General features: G+C 41.7%; 3 protein-coding genes across 11 annotated transcripts in view; 2 read left to right on the top strand and 1 right to left on the bottom strand.

Moving 5' to 3' along the window:
• Window positions 1–90: 90 nt before the first annotated feature.
• The window catches only part of LOC106659649 (myb-like protein Q), a 61,416-nt gene continuing 37,934 nt past the window's right edge, over window positions 91–23,572 (bottom strand). For 2 of the 8 annotated variants that reach the window (XM_014382324.2, XM_014382321.2), the window contains 3 exons: window positions 3,448–4,294; window positions 3,189–3,306; window positions 91–2,278 (listed from right to left, as the gene is read on the bottom strand). In XM_014382324.2, coding sequence (XP_014237810.1) covers window positions 1,969–2,278; window positions 3,189–3,306; window positions 3,448–4,294 — 1,275 coding nt within the window. In that variant the 3' untranslated portion in view covers window positions 91–1,968. Of the gene's footprint in view, window positions 2,279–3,188; window positions 3,322–3,438; window positions 4,295–4,996; window positions 5,159–23,572 lie in introns of those variants that run through there. The other 6 variants (XM_014382322.2, XM_014382317.2, XM_014382323.2 and 3 more) reach the window with 5 other exon arrangements.
• Window positions 7,046–8,896, top strand: LOC106659650 (zinc finger protein 91). Of its 2 annotated transcripts, XM_014382326.2 has the most exons (4): window positions 7,046–7,319; window positions 7,381–7,471; window positions 7,543–8,290; window positions 8,369–8,896. In XM_014382326.2, exons 1-4 carry the CDS (start codon window positions 7,294–7,296, stop codon window positions 8,647–8,649), a joined length of 1,146 nt encoding a protein of 381 aa, XP_014237812.1. In that variant the 5' UTR covers window positions 7,046–7,293; the 3' UTR covers window positions 8,650–8,896. The 2 variants fall into 2 exon arrangements, with proteins under 2 accessions (XP_014237812.1, XP_014237811.1); XM_014382325.2 differs by having other exon boundaries at window positions 7,543–8,896.
• LOC106659652 lies at window positions 15,437–16,460 on the top strand. Its single transcript, XM_014382328.2, has 2 exons — window positions 15,437–16,150; window positions 16,215–16,460. The coding sequence occupies exons 1-2, from the start codon at window positions 15,603–15,605 to the stop codon at window positions 16,243–16,245; spliced, it is 579 nt and encodes a 192-aa protein (XP_014237814.1). The 5' UTR covers window positions 15,437–15,602; the 3' UTR covers window positions 16,246–16,460.

A 23,572-nucleotide genomic window follows, 5' to 3' on the forward strand; every position in this document is an offset into this window, starting at 1 on the left:
AAATAATTAAAGTATTTTCCAAATGTGTTTTTAAGTAGAGGGTACTGGAGTATAATATAATAAACATACATCACTTTCTGGGTAGTTTTTTTTTGTCGTTTTTTTCTTTTTATTAATGATGAAATAGGTTAACAAAAGCACAATTTAATACAAATGATATTTACAAGTTATACAGTTATACAACTAAAGAAATATTAACCTTTTAAGTACAATTAAGCGCAAGATGATAATATCTCATTGTTTTATATTATTATCCATTGATGTTCCTTAATTATATCGTAGACGTATCCTTAGGCTAAAATTCGAACTATATAGTTTATTTCGCTCTAGTGACTGTACAAATAAAACACAATGAATATTATTAATTCGTTAATTATTGATGTTCGATTGCGGATTACTCGGGTGTGTAGTACTACCGATCTCGAATCAATAATTTGCAAACTTATATCTTACCAAAAAAAAAAAAAAAACACAAACAAACAAACAATCGAAGAATGGCTCGTTTCGTGATTTTAACGTGGATTAGAAAAAAAAAGAATCACCACAACGATCATTTTAAGATAACGTCACAACTTTATTGCTAGTAGATAGAGAAGATAACGATCGAAGTTATTTATTTTTCTCTATATAATGCCGTTATTAGAAGTGATGATTTTTTTTTTCGTTGTTGTTTATCAACTTTGTGCACGCCTCAATTTTTTTTCGCATCAATTGTCCCTCGCAATCTTGGCAATTGCGATATATTTACAGATACACGAAAAAAAAGACGCGATCGTTGACATTATCATAATAATAAACAATGATGATAATTATAATAATGTAACGTCGCTTACGTATAACGTATTACTTGCAGACCCTTTTGGCGTCGAATTATAAACAATAATAATGATAATATATCGTATAATTTGTAAATTCTTAATTATTTCATCGAGTACAATTATATTTTAATAGCGTCGTAATATACACGGGGGTAGAAGCGCGCGAGATTCGTTAATTTTTAATTCTCTTGTTTTTTTTTTAAATTTAAATTATTACAATAATTATGTCGCTCATTTTTCAAAGCTGTATATCATCGTAATGAATTAAGCTACTTGTATTCTCAATTACAAACTATCATTACCTAGTCGGATGATCCGCAATACTCGTCTCCATATTTCGCGTGCAATTTGGTATAAGCTTGTGTCTGTATAGGTGTATTATATAAATGGGGGCTTATATATCATGTCTGTGTGTGTGTGTAAGTGTGTACTGTATACGTGTAATTGAAGCGTAAAACTGTGTGTGTGCGTGTGGGCGTGGGCGTCAATGCCACATAAAATAATCTTACGACGAGTTTTTATGGCTCGTATCGTCACGATTATACGCCACACTCGAATGTGTATCTTCTATATAACGCGCGATAATCGCGCGGGGAAAATCATGCACTCATGCATCGAGTGTGGTGCAAGAGATAATCGTCCTCGGTGTCCATCGCGCGTATATATAAACACATTAGTTACGCGTCTATCCTGTCTCTCTCTATGTGTCTCTCACCCTCGACTCGCGCCGGGTATACAGGGAATAAAAACAATTTTACGCGTCATCGCGCGCGATCGAGTGGAAAATCGTGTTTGCCGATTTTTTTTTTTTCGTGTCGGGGGAGAGAGAAAAGGACACTCGACGATTGTTCGTATTATGCTATCGTGTATACTTAATATTCGTTTAGATAATTTAATACAATAATACAACGAAATTTACAAATTACAATCTACACTAGTTACGTTATATTGTATTCATTTTGCATTAATATGATCTATAGTGAAGCAGTTTCGCGATCGTCGCCATTTGTACAGTCAAATTATTACTTCGTAATAAAAAGGGGGTCGGATAAGAGAAAAAAATAAACAAAGTATCGAATCGTCGACAACGAAATAAAACAAAAAAAAATGAAAAGTTGAAAAAACTCGTATCTCCTTCTCCCTCTCCCGTTTACGTCCAGTAGTCGCTCGAAAGCGGCGCGTAGGGTCCGTGCGGATAGGGCGGCGCCGAGGACGCGTCCACCAGCGACTGTGCCGTCGGCGTCTGGACGGCCGCGGCCGCCGCTGCGGTCGTCCAGTCCTTGTAGCTCGCAGCGGCGTGATGATGCGCAGCAGCGGCCGCCGCGGCGACGTTGACGTTGACGCCCGGATGGTGGGCGCCGGCGCTCGGGTGGCCGAGGCTGCGATTCAGCAGGAGGCTGTTGTAGCTCGCCGCCGCTGCCATGTTGTGATGATGGTGGTGATGGTAGTCGTGCACGGATCTGAGGATGAAAATTGGATGGCGAATGAGTATAGGTGTCGCAAAATTTTTAGATTTATCCAGTCAAATTTATTAAAATAAGCGATACGCTGGACAAAATAATAATTAGTGGGACGTTTCGTAGATACATGTTTATCTTCTCGAGCACAAATGATTTTATTTCTCAAGTATTGATTATTTCAATAAATTTGACTGGATAAATGTAAATGTAAAGATTGTTTTCAATAATTGTGTTTTTTTTATTTATACAAATAAATGTCACCCGAGTTGCAGTTTTGTATCAGAGTAATTCCTCTATACTTACAAAATAAGACTTCCAACACGCTATTTGGAATAGATAATTTTTGTAAATTATCAAAAATATTGATAGAAAAAAAGCCTAAATTTCAATTTTTTCATTTTTTATGTGTAAAAAACGTAAATTTTTCATTGCAATCTGCTTAGTGAATTCAAGACCCGGAGTTCAGGTGAGTCAACAAATGTTAAATTATGGGCAAGTTTTTCTGGTTGGGTTCATTATTTTCATTATCGCAAGGACATTCTGTCTACGTCAACTATGTAAAGTAAGTGAGAAATTTTCGTTGTTGAAAATATCGAGTTTGTTTGGAAAATATCCCAGAAAAGTTCCAAATAATAATTATACTCTATTATAAACTAAAAATGTTCTAATCTAAAAGTGAATAAAAAAAGGATGAGCCTGTGGAGATTTCAAGTCCACACGGCGATCGTCTTTTTGTTTACAAACAATGATAAATGTTATTTTCGATTTTCAATCATACCATACCAAGAAGACCTAGCTTGAATTGTGTTTCGATGAAAAAAGTCACGCGCCGAAAATTACCAAATTTTGAAAGTGCAGAGGAATTACTCACGAGTACGCTACGTCGATGATAATAATAAAACCCACTTACCGGGGATGATACTGGGTGTAGTGCGGATGCCAGGGGTCGGCCGTGTACTCGTAGACGTCGTGGTGGCTCTTCCAGAACGAGGCCGGGAAATTCCTCGCGATCATCGGATTGTTGTTGTCTGCAAAATGAAATTCTTCCATTGCGATTATTCGTCCGCACCCCACGGCCACGGTTGAAAACAAAAAACAACAACGATAAAAAACAAAAAAATAACAACCGATAATAATAAAAAAAAATAATAATATTATACCTAACGGACCTTTGAGCTTGTCCTGGGCCAGGGCGCGCTGGAAGTGCTCGTCGACCTCGCTGGCGGCGTCGCCCCGGTAATGCGTGAACACGACGCAATTGGCGTTGACGTACTGGGCGCGGCCCTGCGACGACTCGCCCTGCTGTTGCTGCTGTTGCTGCTGCTGTTGCTGATGATGATGTTGCTGCTGATGCTGCTGATGCTGTTGGTGATGCTGATGATGGTCGCTCGAGTCGTCCGTGTTGGCGCCGACTGCGTGACCCGTCGGACAGAAATTATTATACAACATGGTCGCATCCGTAGGCGTCGTCGTCGTTAGCGCGTTATCGTCTTGGTCATGCATGCAGGTTACATCGAGCTCGGGGGACGACGAAGATAACGACGATTGCCAGGAGGAGTGACAGGAGGATAGAGACGATTGTGTGGATCGACGTCGTTGTCGGTCATGGTATCGGTAATAGGGGTGGTAGTTGTGATTCGCGTCCCGCGGGCCGGCCATCGTCATCATCATCGTGAGCTTACCATCGGTCGACCTGTCGTCGTCGAGGCTCCGCGGCGTCTGGGCCGACGATGACAGCGACGGCCGATGCTGCTGCTGTTGCTGTTGTTGTTGCTGTTGCTGCTGCTGCTGCTGTTGGGAGGTTTGTCTGGGCGAGGCGGGACTCGGCGCCGAGCTGAGGGAGCCGGCGTTGCTGCTCGACTGGCCCTGGGGCACGGCGCTCGAACTACCGCCTCCTGCGCTGCTGGACTGTTGTTGCTGCTGCTGCACGGCCGAGGCTGCCGCCGCCGCTGCCGCTGCCGCTGCCGAGGCCAGTTCCAGGCTTGCGCTCTCCAGCGATCTTTGGTTCACGTTCAGCTGTGAGATGGATTGGAGAAAAAAAAAGATTCGATTATGTGAGCTTTTACACGTGTGTGCGAGTAATTTATATGTACATCGTGAAAGTTATCGGACAAGCTTCAATAATAAAACTCTGACAATATATTTAATGAATTATAGTTGAGGATTGACATATCTCGACGATATTCGTTAAAAATTGCAGTACGAAGTAGTTGACTTGATGGATTTTTTAACATCTCCAGGAAAATCTCGTTTAAAAAACATTTGGGCTTTTCAAGCGATCGAAGTATACATATTTTCTATCGAATGTAAATAAACAAGGTGTGCTGATGCTGCTACTTTATACCCCAAGTTCATCCTATAAAGCGCAAGCATAACTTTCACCGCGTCGATACGTGGCTTTTTTTTCAAACGATAAAGCATCGAAATTGTAATATACGGGACTCTCGTCGGCACATTGGCGCATGCATAAAAACATAAATAACGTCGACGAGACGGTGAAAATCTTGCGAGATTCATCTTATTTCTACGCTTCCGACCCTCCCTCTTATCGTATACTGGGACTAAGGCTTTTGGAACTTCGGACATCGGCTAACCGAAATAAACGTTAATTTTTTAGCAGCCGCGTTAATATAATTTTTATAAGAGTAACGAATTGCAAAATCATCTGCATAAAACTGTAAACTAACTCTTGCGTCTTTATCACCAAAGCTTACTAACCATTTTTTTAAAAACTTGATCTCCATTTCTTCTCTTTTTTACACCTCGATTTGCAATTAAAAATAGCAGACTGTTGTTATATCGCTTCTTTCTGATAGCATTTTATGAAGGGTTGAATACGGAATATTAAGTTTCACAGCCGCTCGACGTTTACTGAAAGATGAAAACTCGCTATCGTACTTTTTCAATAAATTGAGCTTGTCTTCGATGGATAAATTATTTCTTTTACGCATGGTGAAAGTTTCTTGTCTGCTACGATGTTTAAAGATCGATGCCGAACTCAAATCTGATGTAAATGTTTACGTTAATGAATATTTGTATATGATTTCCAAACTATATGTTTGGCCTAATTAACCGGCAGAGTGTCCATCATAATCGACTTATTTTACGTGAACGTACATATTAAACGGCTGGCCATATTATCCATGGACGCAATAAGCGGATTCCACTGCATATCCATACCTATATTCTCTCGACCTTTCTCTTTGCCCTTTTTTTCTCCGTAATTTTTTCCCCTCTACATCAAAGCCAGCGATATATTTCTTTTATTTTATTTTATTTTTTCATTATTTTACCGTAATACACGGGGACCCGGGAAATAAACGAAAGAATTAACGCGCTCAATGCTCGCAATATAAAGCCTCCCTCCATATCCCTCCGCGCCTCGCTCATTGTTGCCGCTTCGATATGCCGCTTTCGTGCGCCGCGTGCCACGCGAGAGAGAGACGGAGAGAATTTCACTCTGTGTACTGCGCTGTACGTCCCTCGGCCTGTATAGGGCGGCGGCACAAACTGTGCGGAAGCCGAGTCCATATATCCATCTATCTCTCGACTGTGCGCGAACATGGCAGGGAAGCAAAAGAGATAGGCGAGTAAGAGAGAGAGAGAAAATGAAAGACGAATTTCACCTCGAGGGGTTGTAGACGACGACGACGACGTTGTCAAGACGTATATACCATAGGCACAAAGGAGATTCCGCAATTTTCTCTCTCTTTCTTTATCTCTCTCTTTCTCAACCCCAACTTTTCTTTGTCCGAGAGTACGCAAAATCATCATCGTTGTCGTTGTCATCAACCTCTCGTCTCTCGCGCGAGAAAATTGACAAAATGAATTGTTTTCTCTCTTGACTCTCTCGCTCTCTTGTCGACCTTTATGAATGCGAAACAATCGTCGTCGTGGGTCGAGCTTTTAATCCTCGAACGCGTCGATTATGCCGTTATATCGTCGAGTAAATTCGTACAACAGAAAAAAAATTCACCAAGCGATAAATTTATAATATAATAAAGTATAGTAAATTGCTCGTGTGCGGCCACGCACATATTCTGGCTTTCTCGCAATATTACATTATATTGTGCTTTATAAATTCGATGTTATAGATTATCATCATCTGTGATTAGATCGATTCGATTGTTTTATTTTGCCTTTGCGTCACGTTATATGTATATCGTGTATTAATGTACGTATATACACGCAATTTTTGAGCACGCATATAATATGAGCGATCTGCCAAAGCAATCGGAAGCGTCGCGTCTCGCACTTGTCCGTGAAAGAAGATCGTGAGAGATGATATGCCTATAGTATCCGATATGCGCGATAAGGTTCGAGGTCCATCTATAAAGTAATGTATACATCGCTAATCACTATTATTAGCACCTTTTGAACGGTGCCTAATCGAATCGCTCGCGCCATCTACGTCAATCCAGAAACCGATTAAAACTTTATATTATTTCAAATTCAAAGACCCAATTATCGACCATTCACTTCTTTTCATATGAGAAAAAATAAATAGACAGTTACATTTGTATTTAAAAATTTAATTTAGAGGTAAAAATTTAATAAGCATGTGTAACATAAAAGGGCCCATTTTACAACGCAATTATATCAAGAAATGTTAAAATTACTTTCGCGCATTATGAACGGGGATCGCCAGACGTAAGTTTCGGAACTCTGACGTTCGGCGCCACCAGTACTTTTCGCCATAGAGTGCAAGCGTAGAGTTTGCCTCAAACCAACGCTGAATGTATCGTCCAAGGAGCAGTATCGCGAACACGAAATCACCTCGCTGATTCACCTCGCTAAAACTAAAGTAAAATAAATACAAACTAGTGAGTAAGTTCGATCGCTTGTGAGTAAGGAACTGAGATCGTGCGCTGTGCAGTAAGCGAGTGTTTACGAATTTCCGAATTCGAGGTATACAGTGTTATTATCTGCTACTCGAGGCATATAAACTCAAATATTTTTTCTTAGTATACGTCTTGCAAATTCAAAGTGAATATACGTATAATAAAGCCAGAGAAATGGAAAGCAGAGAGGGCATAATCAGGTATTACATTTTCTTTATCAGGCGATGATATTTTTTTGAGCAATTACTTCATTTTTTTTAGGGTAAAGAAAGAGCCGAACGATGATGAGTTTGATTCTGTGGATTTTTGCGAAGTCAAACCATTTAAAACATTGCCGTTTCATGAATTGGCGGTAAGTTCAATGATTTGATTTATCTCTAATTTTCCATACATCGAAAAACTATAGCCAAATTTTAATTTTAGGCAAATAACACGAATGAGTTTATGGCGTCGCAGAGAAAGTTGGACGAAAATATATCCGTCGATTTTGAGTGCAAAGATGTTAAAGACGAAGTGCCGTCTATATTAGCTACCGTCTGTAAAACTGAGAATCGAAGTTATCCACCAATCGTAAAAATAGAAAAGGTAAATCAGACCAACGATATGGAAGAAAAAATATTGATTGATTTTGAGTGCAAAGACGTTAAACTTGAAATTAAGCCTTTGTCAACAAACACTGTAAAAACTAAAGATTCCGAGAAATGCAAAGATGTGAAAATATTCAGAAAAACCTCTCAAACCCAATCATCTAATGATTGTGAAGTGAAAAAAACTTATAAAGAAAAAATGAGTTTAAAAAGACACATCAATAAGACTCATAAGAGCATTAGACCACATGAATTTGAGATTTGTAATAAATCATTTCTATCCAAGGGTAATCTCACTAATCACATAAAAGTAGTGCATGATCGTATCAAACCCTTCAAGTGTGAAATTTGTCACAAATTATTCGGACAAAAGGGTAAACTCAATAGACACGTAAATACAGTACATAACCGGATCAAACCCTTCAAATGTGAGATTTGTCAAAAATCATTTGGACTAAAAAGTACCCTCGATAGACACACAACAGCAGTACATGATCGTAGCAAACCCTTTGAATGTGAAATTTGTCAAAAGTCATTTGGAGATAATGGTACCCTTAATAGACACATAAGTGTAGTACATGATCGTAATAAGCCCTTCAAATGTGACATTTGTCATAAATCATTTGGATATAGCAGTAACCTCAAAAATCATATCATTGCAGTACATGATCGTAATAAGCCCTTTGAATGTGAGATTTGCCACAAATCATTTGGACAAAAGGGTCATCTTAAATTTCACACGAATACAGTACATGATCGGAATAAATCCTTTAAATGTGAGTTTTGTCTCAAATCATTTGGAGAAAAAGGTAACCTAAATTCTCACATGAATCACAAGCACGATCGCAGCAAAGCATTCGAGTGTGAAATTTGTCACAAATTATATGGATTAAAAAGTAATCTCAAAAGGCATATTAGGACAATACACAATTGCAGAAAATGAGGAGCGCAAGATTTTTTCGAAAACTTTTGGAAATAATGAAGACTTCTGCAATCACACGAATAAGCTGTGTACTTTTGAAAAATCTATCACTTGAATATCCTTTACTTAAGTATATAACAAATAAAATATTTCAAACTGCTATTCGTTTGTCACGACAAGCTTTTTTTTCACCTTGCTTGCAGTTAATAAAAGCATATAAACAACATTTATCAAGTGCCTAATGCCACGAAGCAAGAATATCGTTAAACTTTGCCCCCTGAGCTGAGGAGAAAACGTTATGTATTCGATTAAACATAAAAACAATAAACTAAGAAGGTCAATATTGTTAATTTTTTTCACTTTATTTATTTGAATGTCATGGACATTTACATAACTTCTTGGGGTATTTTTTAACCCTGACAGGTCTTTTTGTATTACATTGTTCTATAGTCACTACATTTTCTTTACTGTCCTTTTTGTTGTTTTCGACGGTAGCCGCCAAGCAAATATTATATAGATCTTGATTCATCAACCCATCGATGATCATTTCACACATTTCAAGTGGCAGCCGATAGTGAATCAATTCCCAGAAAGGATAGATTGCCTGACGTCTGAAAAATCTTCTCCACGTTATCTCGCACAGGTGCACTACACATGCTCCAGGGACAGTATAGTCGACCCACCCGGGCAGGAACTGAAAGTAACCGGTGCATCTGATTTGTTCTTGAACCTCCTCGGGTCGCAACTGAATCAGGTCGCCGAGCGACAGACTCGGACCTATCAACTTGAACCTTTCCTCGTATCGTATGAGCTCCTCGTCGTCGCGCCAACATTTTTCAAAATCCGCCGACTTCTCGAAATATCTCCAACGGGCAAAATGTTTCATTATGAGCAGAGCTTCGCTTCGTTCCAATTGGTATCCTCTTTTCTCGAGACATTCTACGATGACTAAAAGGTTGGATACGTGGAAGAATCTATTATAAATGGAGTTAACCTTGCCAAAATAATCCTCGGTGGGAAAAACGAAGCTGGATAAGTCGGCCCCGTGATCCAACAGACTCTCGACCATCTCCGGATAGAAGTTCGCCACGGCCCATTGGAGTGGTGTCCGACCCAAATTGTCCTTGGCGTCGACCTGCAGCGTCTGATTCAACTCGTCGTTGATCGTGAAATATGGCCTAGCAAAGTCTTCCTTGTTATTCAGGTTTCTCTTGGAAAGTAGGTGCAGTGAAGTCGATCCCTCCGCATTGGCCGAATTCGGATCGGCGCCTCTTCTCAGCAGCGATTCGACCGTCTTGGGTCTGCTAATCATTCCTTTGCCAAGAGCCAAGTGCAATGGCGTATTACCGAAATTGTCTCGAACGTCGATCGGCACGAGGTGATGATTCGCTTCGCAGGTCTCCAAAAATATTCTCATAGAGTCATCATCCCTATCAGAGTAAACATGTTTCTGTAAAATAGCGTGCAGAGTCGTCTGACCGTTCTTGTTGATCGATTTCGGATCAGCGCCTCTGCTCAGCAGTAAGAGAGCCACATTCTTGTTCCATTCCAGAGCCAGGTGTAGCGGCGAATCGCCCGTTTCCGTCCAGACACAGTTGGGATCCTGTCCGAGATCGAGAAATTTCTCGACGACATCGTAACATCCGTACCTGCAGGCCACGTGGAAATGCGTTAATCCAGTTTCGTCCACGTAATTCAGGTCGTATCTGTTGTAAATTTTTAAAAGCTCATAAGATACTCCATAAGGATCTAAGTGCCGATATTTTAATAAACGATGCACTGGTGTTGTGCGACGCAAAATTGGCTTGCCGTCTTTATCGAGCCGCGGCTTGTCTTTGTAGCCGCTCTCGGCGATTACCTTGATAAATTGTACTTTCCATTCGTTGTCTGATAAACGTTTCCCGTCTGTTGAGGGATTATAGTCCATGACCTCTGCTAGAATATATTCAATTTTTTCGATTTGAAAGATGACCGGTAAGTCTGAAAAGTTGCCTTTCCATTTGCTCATGAAACCATGCAGTCGACAGGAAACCTTATATCGATCATATCTTTCATGCCAATCGACATTTTTTAGCGAGCGAATGAAATTTTTCACAACCTGCGACACATGGTTTTCGTCAATGTCAATGACTTCGATTTCGTTGTTGGACGCGCACATGGTTTTACACACTCACAGTTCAAATTCACTCACGAACACACAGACGCGTACAATTCAAGATTTTTAGTTTCTTTTATTCACACTGCGCGCGCGTGGCGGGTAGACGGGTAGCTGCGGCGAGTATCAAAAAGTAGACTGGCCAAAAAGTAGCGATTGGATGACACCTTGGCTTAGATGATAATTACAGAAAGTGAATATCTTTTCACCCCTGCAAACGAAAAAGAAGCTACAGAGACGCACAGAGACGAGAAAATTGAATCAACCGAGAAACCTTATTTTTCAGATGCGTTTACTTTGGCTCAACGAGCTATATGTACAGAATGGCGTTAGCTAGTCGAGACTAGAGAGCTAGAGAGAGAATGTGTCGTTTTTTCAGCTTTCACTTTTGTCGCTCATCAGTGACCGACACAAAGCGATCAGCAGCAGATGTGAGCGCGAAGTTCAAATTCGTGTAACGATGTAAATTAACAATTCTTTAATAAAATTTTGGCTTTATCTCCCATACGCAACGCTCGTATATATAGAAGTTTCACGTCAAAAAACAAAAAAAAAATGAAGAATAAAAGTTTAAGCCTGGCGTCTGCGTACGTATCGCACACACACACACGTATATAATACAACGTCCGGGTTAAGATAGTTGAGATTCCTTCTCGTGACTTAATTTGCTCTTTCTCTCTCTCGTTTTCGTGTATATAGATATATAAGCGCGAGGCTATACGGAGAGAATCTCTCGCGGCATACGCCTCGGACGGAGAAGAAGTTTATAGAACGCAGCAGCAGCGGCACGAGCTTGCGCACTGCACGCCCTTACTGTATAATATAATCGCACTTGCAGGTAATTGCTTTTCTATTATTGCGCCTCGTTGCGCCTATTTTTTCACATTATTATATAGTCGATAGAGGCTTGGTGGTTGATGGTCACATAATATCTTAAAGACAAAAATTGACGAACTCTTGATTTACTTTTCTAACGCGAATAAATAAAAAAAAAAAAAAAATAGAAACAACTCGGCGCTTGAAAACAGATATCATGCACAGACTCCATATTATTTCAACACCAAAGCTCAATATACTGTCGCACGTTATAACGAAATGCTATGTATATACGATCGAAAGCTGCGGACTCGAAAGCTGCGCGTACGGGATGGCTGCGAAGGGGGTGTGGTGTGGTGCCCGGCGCCCGTTTCTGCCATATATACTACTACAGCCAACGTTTATTATATATATATATACGCGCGAGGAGCGGGGGACTCTCCCCCCGGTATTATATACAGAGCATATATAGGTATATATAGGCAGGCAGCGAGGAATCCCCGAGCGCTCCCAGCAACGCCCCCGCATCGTTCGCCGTCCGTATGGAACGAAACCACCTCCCTCGCGTTTTGGCTCTATAGTGTATAGTGCTGCCTCTCTCTCTCTCTCTTTCTCCTGTCCATGCCTATACATATCGTGTTCGTCTCTCCGTACGTTATATTAGCGCATTCGCCTCTCCGATGTATACTCTCTCGACGACTCCGAACTGTTGTGCTGCTGCTGCTGTGTGTGTGTGTGTGTGTGTGTGCGTAAGTACGTACGCAGCTGCAAATAGCGCAACGAGAGCGATGCACGCCGCGCAACGAATACCGTGACGGGTCAGCCATTCCATGCGTATTATATACGAGGGCCAACTCTCTGTCTGATACAACCGTTGAATCGTGCACGGTCCGTTTCGAGCGACGACTCGCATGACGACCGCGGCGATGTTTCAACTTCGGCTTCGCCCGCATCGACGACGTATGTATTAGTAACGGCAACGGTAGTTTAAGTACGTGAAACACGATTGTATACTTGCGGTGCGCGAAACAGATGGTAATTTTTTTTGGTTTTAAATATAGTATTTATATGATTTGAAAGTTGGATATAAAAGCTCGATACCGAAGCAGCATCGACGATTGAGATATCGATTTTCTCGATGTTAAACGCACAATTATATATCGAACTTGCAATTATCGCGTGCATTCACACGCAGTTTTCGAGCGTTTTACAAGCCCTCTCTCTCTGAAGCAATTTCACATCGAGATAATTATATTAAATATCTATACGCGGCGCGGGGTGCCTCTGTAGATATATACACACAAGCCGAGGATAGTAGCGATCAGCGAGCGACGATCGATCCGCCGAGCTTCGATTATCGGACGCGCATAATCGCTCGGCGCAGGAAGAATATATTACACGCGCGCGTCCCCGCACGAGGCATCGGATCTCCAGCGCGAGATACTGTCCACACACGCAGCACTTACAGAGAATAGTATATAGAGACATATAGCTAAGAGAAGATCGTCGCATCGATCTCATGCGCTCGCTCGGCTTTTATAAGCCCGGCGCGCGTTTCTGTGTGTATCCTATATATCGATAAGATCTGCTCGCAGTGCTGTATATACAGCTCTCGGAGCTGTGTGCATAGTATAGAGTAGCTCGCGCGTCGTTGTTGTATTATTGAGCGATCTTTTCTCTCTTTATATAAGCTCACTCACTCTCTCTCTCTTATCGATAAAGATGCGCTGCGCGGAGAGCGAGCTTTTATAGATGTATATCTGTAACGCGTCTTTGCCGAGTAATTCGCGATTCCTCGTCCTTAAAAAAAAAAAAAAACTAAAAAATCCATCCGCCTCAGCCTGCAGTGTATACAGCACTCTATACTATAGCCGCTCTCTCTCTCTCTTCGCTTCGGCGACAATGCGGTAATTAATCCAAGTAGCGTCCATCTCTCTCTCTCTCTCTCTCTTTTTCCCTATACGCGAGGAGCTCGCATTGGCGCACTCCCGTATATTCCTGTATACGTATATACGCACGACAGAGAGTGAGAGAGAGAGAAACTTCGACTTTGTTTTTTTTTTCATCTTTTTGCTTCACGAAACCAAGCAAGAGAGAGAGAGAGAGAGGCAGCAACATCTCTCGCGAGCGAGCGCGCGGCCTATCTCAAAGCATTCCATTCGCGATGCGAAAGAGCAAGCGCGCGAGGTAGTAGTAGGGAGATTGTTCTTCTCTCTCTTTCTGCGTCTCGCTTGTGTGCTAGTGTATATATATGAGTATCCGTGTGCCTGTGCGAGTAGAAGGTGCGCGCAAGTGCACACACACACACACACACACACTGCTCGCGAGAACCCATATACAACCCTTAAGCCATGCGTTCGCTCTCGAGACTTTTCTCCTCTCCTCTCGCCTCTTGTTTATTTATTTTCATTTTATTTCATCCGCTGCTCTTTTTTTTTTTTTTTTTTCGTGCCCCCGCTTTGTGTTCGCGAACTTTCGCGCACACGTGAGAAAGCTGTAAGTCCGAAGCTCGCTTCGATGTATACAGATATATGCCTTTCTTGTGGGTGTTTTATCATCCACGCGAAGTGGAAAACTCGAGGGATGATTTCGATTTCCGAGTCAATGGGACGTACAGGAAGTGCCTCTCGTACGCGTACTCGCCCGAAAAATTAATGATAACTCGTTCGAGAGACCTTATCGATAAGTATACAAGTGCGTGGTGATATATTTAAAGGAACGTTAAACGACAATAAAAACTGAACTACGACTCGAGCGTGACTCGCGATACGTATATGTATTTGTAAAAGTATCCTTTAGCCGAAGCCTTTTTCCCATATATACACCCGAGAGCTCGTCGCACCCGCGAGAATTCGAGTAAGACTAACGAACGACACGGCTCGCGGCGCGGATAAGGCAGAATGTGTGTGTATAAAAGAGAGAGAGAAAGAGAGAGACTGGCAGAATCTCTCTCTGAGCAAGTGAAAGAGAGAGAGAGGGAGAGAGAAGTAACAAGCTTCCAGCTTGTGGCTCCGAGCTATACTCGCGCATATATATCTATGGCAATTTGTTTGCCGGACACGGGCTATTTATCCAGGCGCGGGGCCTCAGACGCGTATATATACTTACGTAGCATTAACGCGCTACTATTACTACTATATCCCCTTGTGCCAAAGACCGTATCTCGGCCGTTGAAAAATGAATTGCTCCGCGAGCGTATATAATGAGCGAAGAAAATCTCTGTTTACTGAAAAATTTTGAAAATTTGTGTGCGTATGTGCGTGTCTGATGTTGACATATCACATATATCTGGCCAAGAAATCGTCAGTTCGCGACAATCGCGAGTGTCACCAGACACACAGTGTCTGTAGAGTCGCTCGCGATCACGGACGTGTTCTGGATTTTCTTCGATATATACATATCATCGTTGCGCAAAAAAATGGCTGATAACATGCGCGTGACCTAAGAGTATCTCACGAATTTATATTTGAAATTAAGTAGCTGAATGAAAAATCCTTATTTCAGTTAAAAAACTCATCCTGCATAAGGTGCCAAACATGAAAATATCTTCTATACTGCTTTACCCTCGACGAAAAATTCGTACGAGAAGGAGATAGAGGAAGAGGGATATACAATCTCATAATTGTCCGACTCTCGAAGCAACTTGTAAATGGACGATATGGGCTAAAATGTTTTTTATTTTCGAGGCTTTTTGTTCACGGGGAAGCTATACAGACAAATCTAAATTTTTTGGCAAGCTATATCCAATAAATAAAAAGACAAAACTGACACGAGTCGAAAAAAAATTTATCAAGAGAATTTTGAATATCCCTATACAGTTGAAAATATTTTCAAAGTTTGCTCTCGTATTTGTTATTGTACTTTTGTATACACGCGTGTGCGAGCGCGGCAATACGACGAGAGTACGTTCGTGTAACCGTCAGTATCGACAGAGCCGCGATCGAAGTAAGTAGTATTCGTGATCGTCCATCGAACATCCAAAAGTTTCCAAATACATCGAGAAATGGAGAAATTACAGCTCACCAAAGAGTGCCTCAGCAAAAAAGCTCACGCGGACGTCGTTCTCAATTTGTGGAATTTTTTGGTCGTCTACAATATTCGCGCCAGCGATTTACAAGACAAAGTGGTCGCGACGGCCATGCTGAACGCGACGGCGAAAAACTCGGGAGCCTCGGCCAGCGACCTCGTGCGCACGGTACTCAGTTTCGGCTTCGAGGATCCCAAGGACCTGCGGCTGTATCGCGTGAATCGCGGCGTACTGCTCGTCGCTTGCGTCGAGCACGTTCTGCTGCCCGACACGATCAAAAATATATATCGAACGATCTACAATTGCGATTATCCGCAGGCGCTCAGGATGTACAACCTGCTGAAGGGTCAAGACGAGGATATTCCACCCGGAAAAGTGGCGGCTCAGCGAATCCTGCCGTTCTTCCATTGCGACAAGTTTTTGAAGGATCGGGTCTGCTTGCAAAGAATAAGATTGTATTTGAGGAGCATCACGATCGATGCCAAGGAGATGGACTTCATAAGGAGCGAAGTGATTAGATTGATGTGAGTAAATTTATTTTACTTTGAATATGTGATTTTACTTTTGAAATTTTGATTCGATTCGCAGTGAGTCTTGTGATGGAGATCTTTCTGAGTGATCGATCGATGTACCATGTCCCGCGGATTTTTAACTAATTGTCCACGAACGCCAAGGGTCGATCCACCGGTAAACCATGGATTTTCTCAACGTAATTCCGCTGACCAGATGGTACTAGAGGAAAATATCCGATTCGAATTTTCGACCAGAATTAATTTCAAAAGCTTGCTATGATTTTATGTTTGTTCAAATTTTTTTTAGAATCTCTTTAGAATTTTTTTTCAACTTTATGAATAAAATTGTACTTTTATAATATAGATGTAAAAATGTGCTTATTTAAAGAAAAAATTTGACGAATGACTTCATTTTTTTACATTCGAATCGCAAGTACCTGAATAAAATTAGCTCGATCTACTTAAAGAGCCATAAATAAATAATTGCACCAGAGACACGAGCATACAATATTATTATATTTCAAATGATTGTGTATATTATATAAAGAGCCGAGCAAAAAAAAATGAAGCAAAGTATGCGCCTTCTACGCTACTACTACCACTGCTGCCCTCGACGAAAAATTCGACGACCATCAAAAGGAGGAGGAGGAGACGCAGAGGAAAAGGGATAAAGTCGGATAATGGACGTCAAAGGCGGAACTTTTTCTGCCACTTTGCTCGGCGGAGAGGACTGCGTGGCTTGCGGAATTGTGGGAAATGCAGCTCGCGCGCGCGTGTGTAGTATAGACAGAGAGACAGTTCGCGAGGCAGCTCCCTGCGTGACCTTGCATACGTATACACTCCATACATCATGTGATTCGCGCGATCGGCCAAGAACAAGACATTAGGTTCTCTCTCGGCTTCTCGGTATAGACATTGCATTCTTGCGACCGAAATTTCAATTATTATTTCTCATCTCTAATGACATCGAGCTTCGTTAATCGATGAAATTTAGATTTCGCCTACGATAAATGAATCGAGGAATTTTCCCTGATTAATATTCATATACATCACGATTGTCGAGGATGCGCAACGACGACGGCGACGTACAGTAGTACACACGATATAGATCAATGTCGGCGATTCGCTTCGGCCGTCGGCTAAATTATGTAAGGATCGTCGGTGCACTACTCGCGATCCTTCCTCTAGCTTAACGAGTCTTTTATATTTTATATACGTTAAATTCGATGCATCGAGGCCAATGCAATAGAGAGCAGTGCGACGCATAGCGCGACCTCGAGTTGTGTATATGTACGCGCAAGCTCTCGCGTTGAGAGAAGAGAAAGAGGAAGGAAGGAAACGGAATCTCTGCTCGGTCGCGTGTTTTTTTTTATCTCAATCGCTCCGGGCGATTATTGTTTGTGTATATTTATTTATATATTTCTGTCGTTCGATCGATGCCACATTTTTATGGATCGATGCCGCGCGCGCGAGCAAGCATTAATTAATTATACGCGCATTCACATTGTGTATTATATTTATAGAGGAAAAATGAATCAAATCAAAGTCGATCGAGAGCTCGAAAGGAAACTAATGTAGTTTATCATATATAGCTTTCTTATTTGTACATCGAGTATTACATACCGACAAAAAATCCCTTATCGCGATTGGTTGAATTAGAAGTCGAATAGTAATAATTTCTACACGGGGATACCGATCTTATACGTATTATCGGGTCCCATTGACCCGATCGGTGAATTCCGCAAAAGACAGAGAGAGAGAGAAAGACAATACAAATATATCGTGTGAAATGAAGCAGCGGTATGCCGTGTTTCGGTTTTTTTCTCATCTACCTTCTTCGCCCTCTTCTTCCTCTTCTCTTTCCCAAAGAGGAGATCGAGGTGTACACACACGCACGTACATACGCACACAGAGAGAGTGGACAACACACGGAGTAGTGGCTAATATGCTCCGTATACGATGCAAATGAGGCCTGCAGCTACTTCGTAGGGCTATTCATTCGAGGCGCGAAGAAGAGGTAGCTTCTTCTTCGTCTTTATCTTTTTTTTTCGCGCACACAGCTACATCATCGAGTGGTACGTATACATATACAGCCGTATACCAAATACCGAAAAAGGAAAGGGCTCTCGAGGCGTGCGAAAAATCGTTTCGGGCTAATTGATTTTAGAAAACCGCGAGGTTATACGTAATAATAGTCAACTCTCTCTCGCTCAACGCGGCTGAATACGCATTGTTTTTCCCTCTTCCTGTGCCATTATCGCTTTATCCCGATATTTCATTATTACGTACATATTTTACGTATACATAAAATAAAATAGAGAAGCGTCGAGATCCCGGGCCGAGTATATAATATAACTATATTTAGTTAAGCGCGCGTAGATTTCGCGCCCGATAAAACACGCCGGTATTGTTTCGCGCGTTCCATGGTATATGTATATTAATTTATATATTGTCCCGGGCGCGTGGTTAATTAGATCCACGCGTACGTAACAATGCTCCGATGCATAATAATAATAATAATAATACTTTTATGTATCAAAAATAAATTAACGCTGGCACCAGGCTGGCTGGCGAGTCAATTACAGATAAAGCGAAAATATTTCCGCTAAAACGACTCTTTTATAACTCGCAGCAGCAGCAGCAGCAGCAGCAGCAGCAGCTTCCTGACAGACGCATTCACTTTTCCGCGAAATCGCAGCCAGGAAATATACAGATATACCCGTCTTTTTTCTATCGGCGCATTATAGAGAATTCCTCGAGAGTTGAGTGTGTATGCGTGTAAAACAAATCTCTGCCGCGGCGAGTGCGCGCATTTATATATATATTATAAAATGTATATATCGACGCTGCCGTTTCAAGAGTAAAAAGTATAAAGCGAAGAGAATGGGGCCTCGATGAAAACGCGCGCGCATTTGTACGCGTATATATGCTGATTAAGAGGCTCGCGCGATCGCCGATATATGTAAATAAATAACGACGGGCACGCGCCCCGGCAATCGACAAGATATTATATACGCTGAAAAAGATCAGCGTGTACTTGTGTACGCGGTGAAAGTATTATACCGATTGTATTATAATCTATATCGGGGGGAATTTTTTCCCCTGATTTTTCCGATCGACGGTAAAAATTTTCTGGTCGAAAATTTGAGCAACATATAACAATCGACGATGCTGAAACACTACAGACTTCACTTGTGACTTAATGCTGAAACATTACTTTTTCTCGTTTGGGTTTGCGAGGATTCGAACGTACGCCATCTAGCGATAACTTATGAATTACCGCGGGCCTGACTTAACATACATAGAGCAGTTACATCACAGCAGTGTTCAAGTTTTTAATCATAAATTCACACGTTTAACAAATAAATTTGCAGTTTATTTACTCAATTTTTCTCATGAAATGTATTGGTTTCAATAGTAATTAAGCCCATTTTAATATTCCAGTACAACTATGCATTAAGAGTACTTGAAACTTACGAATAATTTTTACTTCTATATAAATAACCTCGGAATGAAGATATAATAGCATGAAAACTTAATCTCGAGAAAGCAATATTATGGTGTTTGCGACGAGACACCTCGCCGACGATCCAAACAATTCGAAGCCCAGGAAAAATCGAACAAATTGTCGACGACGCCGTCGAGGACCTGCACTACTGCTCACTCGGACGAAGCATGAGAACGACAAAAAAAAAGAATAATAATAAAAGGACGAAGAAAAAAAAACCAGAGAGAGTGAGAAAGAAACGTTGCCGATGATCTAAGACGAGGCGGAATTCACTTATATACATTCGTACATATAATACGCGCTCTCTCTCTTGCGCGCGCGGAGACGATGGTTATAATGATGATTCATCATTGATATTTCCATCGTTCGCGCGCGAGTATAACATTCGCGCCAGCAGCAGCAGCAGCAATGATGTATCGAATCGTTATACATTATAATCGGACATTGGAATCGGCATCGCGAGGTAATAAATCGTTTCGCGGACGTATATTTGTACACCGAGCGATCAGCGCCGTCGCTTGTGTATATAGGCATGTGCATACTACACCGTTAAGAAAAGAAAACTTAAATTTAATGCAGATATTTGATGCAGAAATCGTGACATTACAATCAAAGCGAACCGATATCGAATTTTGACTAAGGTGCTCCTACATAAAATGTTATGGCCAAAACAAGTGGGAATATTCAATCATATACATTTTCAATTCAAAATTGTTATATTTTGATAGAAAATCAATGTTTGGATACTGTTAACTTTAGCGTTCGTTACTCAAAAAATGTACGAAAATTCATTAATAATTAAGGCTAGCGTCTACCGTTAGATGGCGAGTACCTTGATTTGTAAATCTGCAAGTGACATAGTCGAAATAACTGTACAAGTCAAAGCAAAATTTTATAAAAATTATACGTCATTTCATCAAGGTTAATATGGAAAATTAATTCGAAGGAGGTTCGAATTCACGCGTCACCGAAGCACGTAAAAAAAAAAACACAACAACAGCAAACAAACAAGCGAGATCGTGTTTACAATGGTCCCAAACGCTCTCGACATACCTCAGGAATGCCGGCGATGCTCGTTAAAAACATAGTCGGACGACTCTTAATACGGCTCATAAACGTCGCGCGATCGAGAGCGAAACTATAAGTCACCGCGAGGATCGATCGGATCACAATTATATACAGCTCGTGTATACATGATCGCTTTGCGCGCGCGGGGTACTGTTTTTTCCTTTGATTTCGATTAAACGGTAATAAGTCGTTGAATCGTTGCTTGTATCGTTGCCGTCGATCGCCGCTTAATTATGCAAATGTCGCGGCTCTATGCGCGTTGAGTAATCGGATGTGCGTGTATTTGTACTCGTATACGCACATCCGTATATCGGTCGCGAGCATCTCCGAAACTGTCGATCTCGCCGCGAATGACACTGCCTTTTTTTTATTATTAATGTATAACGCATAAAGAAGCGCATTAGAAACGCGATAATTTCCGAGGCAAAGGCACGCTAGAAGAATATAGAGGCAGAAAGAGAGAAGAATAAAAAATGACAGTCGCATACGCGATGACTAGAAATGCGCGCGCGGGCGCGGGCAATGGTACTTTTCGCGGATCATTATTCACTTCTGATAATCTTTTGTTTCATCTGAAGAAGAGCCCCGAGTTTGTTGCTCTTTTATATTTCTCTATATACGCTTTTGTACGCGACGTGACAGTACACGTTTCGCAGAGCCCGACACGAGTGCAGCCCGAAGTGACAGTGACGAATCGAGAGAGGCCCTCTCACGATGGCGCGATGAGCCAAAAGTCAACCCCGTTTTCGACTCGCGCCATAACTATACACGAGTTCGCTCGTGCGAACGTATATAAATACGTACGAATAAATGTCTATAACGCATGCGAAAAATCCGCTCTCCGTCCGATTGAGAGGCTTTATAATATAATATAATATATCTCGACGATGCGGCGATGACGATACATCTGTATGCGCGCGACGCGAAAGAAAAGAAAAACAATTAGAAGACGCGCGGGTCCCAACTCTGTGTATCGCTGGCGTCTAGACTCGCTATCGTCGATGTGATTCTTTCTTTCTCTCTCTCTCGGAGGAGATAGTGATTCGGCATAAAAGCTGCGTCGCAACGTACGGTATCGCACGTGCAGGCATATTACACGCATGCCTATATGGGGACTGAACGACGACGCACCGATGCTAATCGCGCCCGCGCGCTCCTATCCCACGAGCATCAATTTCAAGCTCGCGAGCGAGAGAGAGAGAGAGAGAGAGAGTCAAGTTGTTTTTTTTTTAATAATTAAATTCATTTGTTGAGCGATGAGCAGCTCGGAAGAGAGGCGTCGTTATAATTCAATTGCGTCTGGGAGTGCGTTATAATATTACACATTTGTATGTTATATTATAAATATGTACAAAATTGTGCCGCATTAAGGTTGATTAATCGAAGGATAATATCCCATACGCGGCGGAGGAGAGTAAATCGCGCGGGTCTCTTTGCCGCGCAGCTTTTTATTCAAAGACGTTAATAACCCGCGATTAATAATAATGTGACGCGTATAATATACAAATATATATAAACGCACGTGAGATAGGAAGAAAGAGAGACACGCGTGTATACATATACACACACGTGCAGGTAGTCTCGGAGGGGTCGAGCTCTGTGCTCTGGCCCCGCTCGGGATATGCATACACAGAGACACATGCATACACACATATAGACGTAAAATATGCTGCTGCTCGCGCGTTCTCTCTCGCGATAAAATCTTTTCCACGCCGGGCTCTCTCTGTCTCGGTGCAGTATAGAGTCCGCTCGCGGTTTACTTTAATCTGGCGTAAGTCAAACGCTACACGGAGAGCAGCTCGGACAACCGTACGTACGTACGTATACATTTTTGCCTCACGGGCGAATATATTACGGAGCACTTATAGGCCTCTCTCGCGAATGCGACTTTCATTATTTCATACGCACGAGCATATAGCGCGTAATATACACGAATGTAAACGCGCTGTTATTATAAGTATTGCAAACGAGCGCCGCGGTACTCTCCGTATGCTCATTTTTTTTGTCTCTATCCGCAGACTGCTCGTATATATATATACTTTTGTTGCAGTCGCTGTCGCTTCGTTCGTTCGCGCTCTCCTCTTCTTTTTTCTTCTCGTTTCGTTACTTTATTTTTTTTTTGCTTCAGCTGCGACCGGAGACTCGAGACGCAGCTTAGAGAGTGCGAACGAGGAATGTGCGACCAATGATAAATGCAGCCAGTCGTTCATGAGCCATAAGCGAGCTCTCGACCGCAGTCGTCGTCGTCGTCGGGCTGACGACGATTTTATCCTATATAAGCCCTATGCCAGTGCTGCTGCATCTTTTTCACTCGTGTGTGTATACGAACATTTATTACACACGCCTCGTACAATCATATTCGAGTACGTATACGTATTTAAGTTTTGACTCATTAGCCGCCGAGTAAATATAATGGTGTATCTCGAGAGCGACGAGCTCCGTTTTCATACAAAGAATCGCCGCGCAGCGGCGCCAAGTACATCCACAGTTTATACGCTCGAACACGTATCATCAGTTTATTAATAAAAATACCGACAACAAAAAAAAAAAAAAAAAAAAGNAAAAAAAAAAAAAAAAAAAAAGGAGTACAGCGATTACTCCTCCGTAACTCCGAGGACATTCTTTGCTCGCTCCGATCGAGTATTATTATTACGGAGCTGTTAAACATGTGTCTGAGATTTTAGGCGAATGTATATGTGAGGCACGTGTTGAAAACAGGTTCTTCCACGCGCGCACCGTATTACAAACCTCTCGAGACACCGGCTCGAGGTGCGTAAAGGTACACAATTTAAGTGCTGCACTGATACAACGTAATGTGGAGCGACTGTAGAGTGCGCGTCGAGCCTTTATTATAATCG

The sequence above is a fragment of the Trichogramma pretiosum genome, unplaced genomic scaffold (assembly GCF_000599845.2).
Source record: "Trichogramma pretiosum strain Unisexual culture from Peru unplaced genomic scaffold, Tpre_2.0 scaffold74, whole genome shotgun sequence".
Classification (NCBI taxonomy): Eukaryota; Metazoa; Arthropoda; class Insecta; order Hymenoptera; family Trichogrammatidae; genus Trichogramma; species Trichogramma pretiosum.

Excerpts from the sequence above, each read along its gene's own strand:
- LOC106659650 (XM_014382325.2), top strand. The coding sequence starts at position 7,294 with ATGGAAAGCAGAGAGGGCATAATCAG. Across the intron at positions 7,320-7,380 it reads AGCAGAGAGGGCATAATCAG|GGTAAAGAAAGAGCCGAACG; the intron begins GTATTACATTTT and ends CATTTTTTTTAG. Across the intron at positions 7,472-7,542 it reads TGCCGTTTCATGAATTGGCG|GCAAATAACACGAATGAGTT; the intron begins GTAAGTTCAATG and ends TTTTAATTTTAG.
- LOC106659652 (XM_014382328.2), top strand. The coding sequence starts at position 15,603 with ATGGAGAAATTACAGCTCACCAAAGAGTGCCTCAGCAAAAAAGCTCAC. Across the intron at positions 16,151-16,214 it reads AGCGAAGTGATTAGATTGAT|TGAGTCTTGTGATGGAGATC; the intron begins GTGAGTAAATTT and ends TTCGATTCGCAG.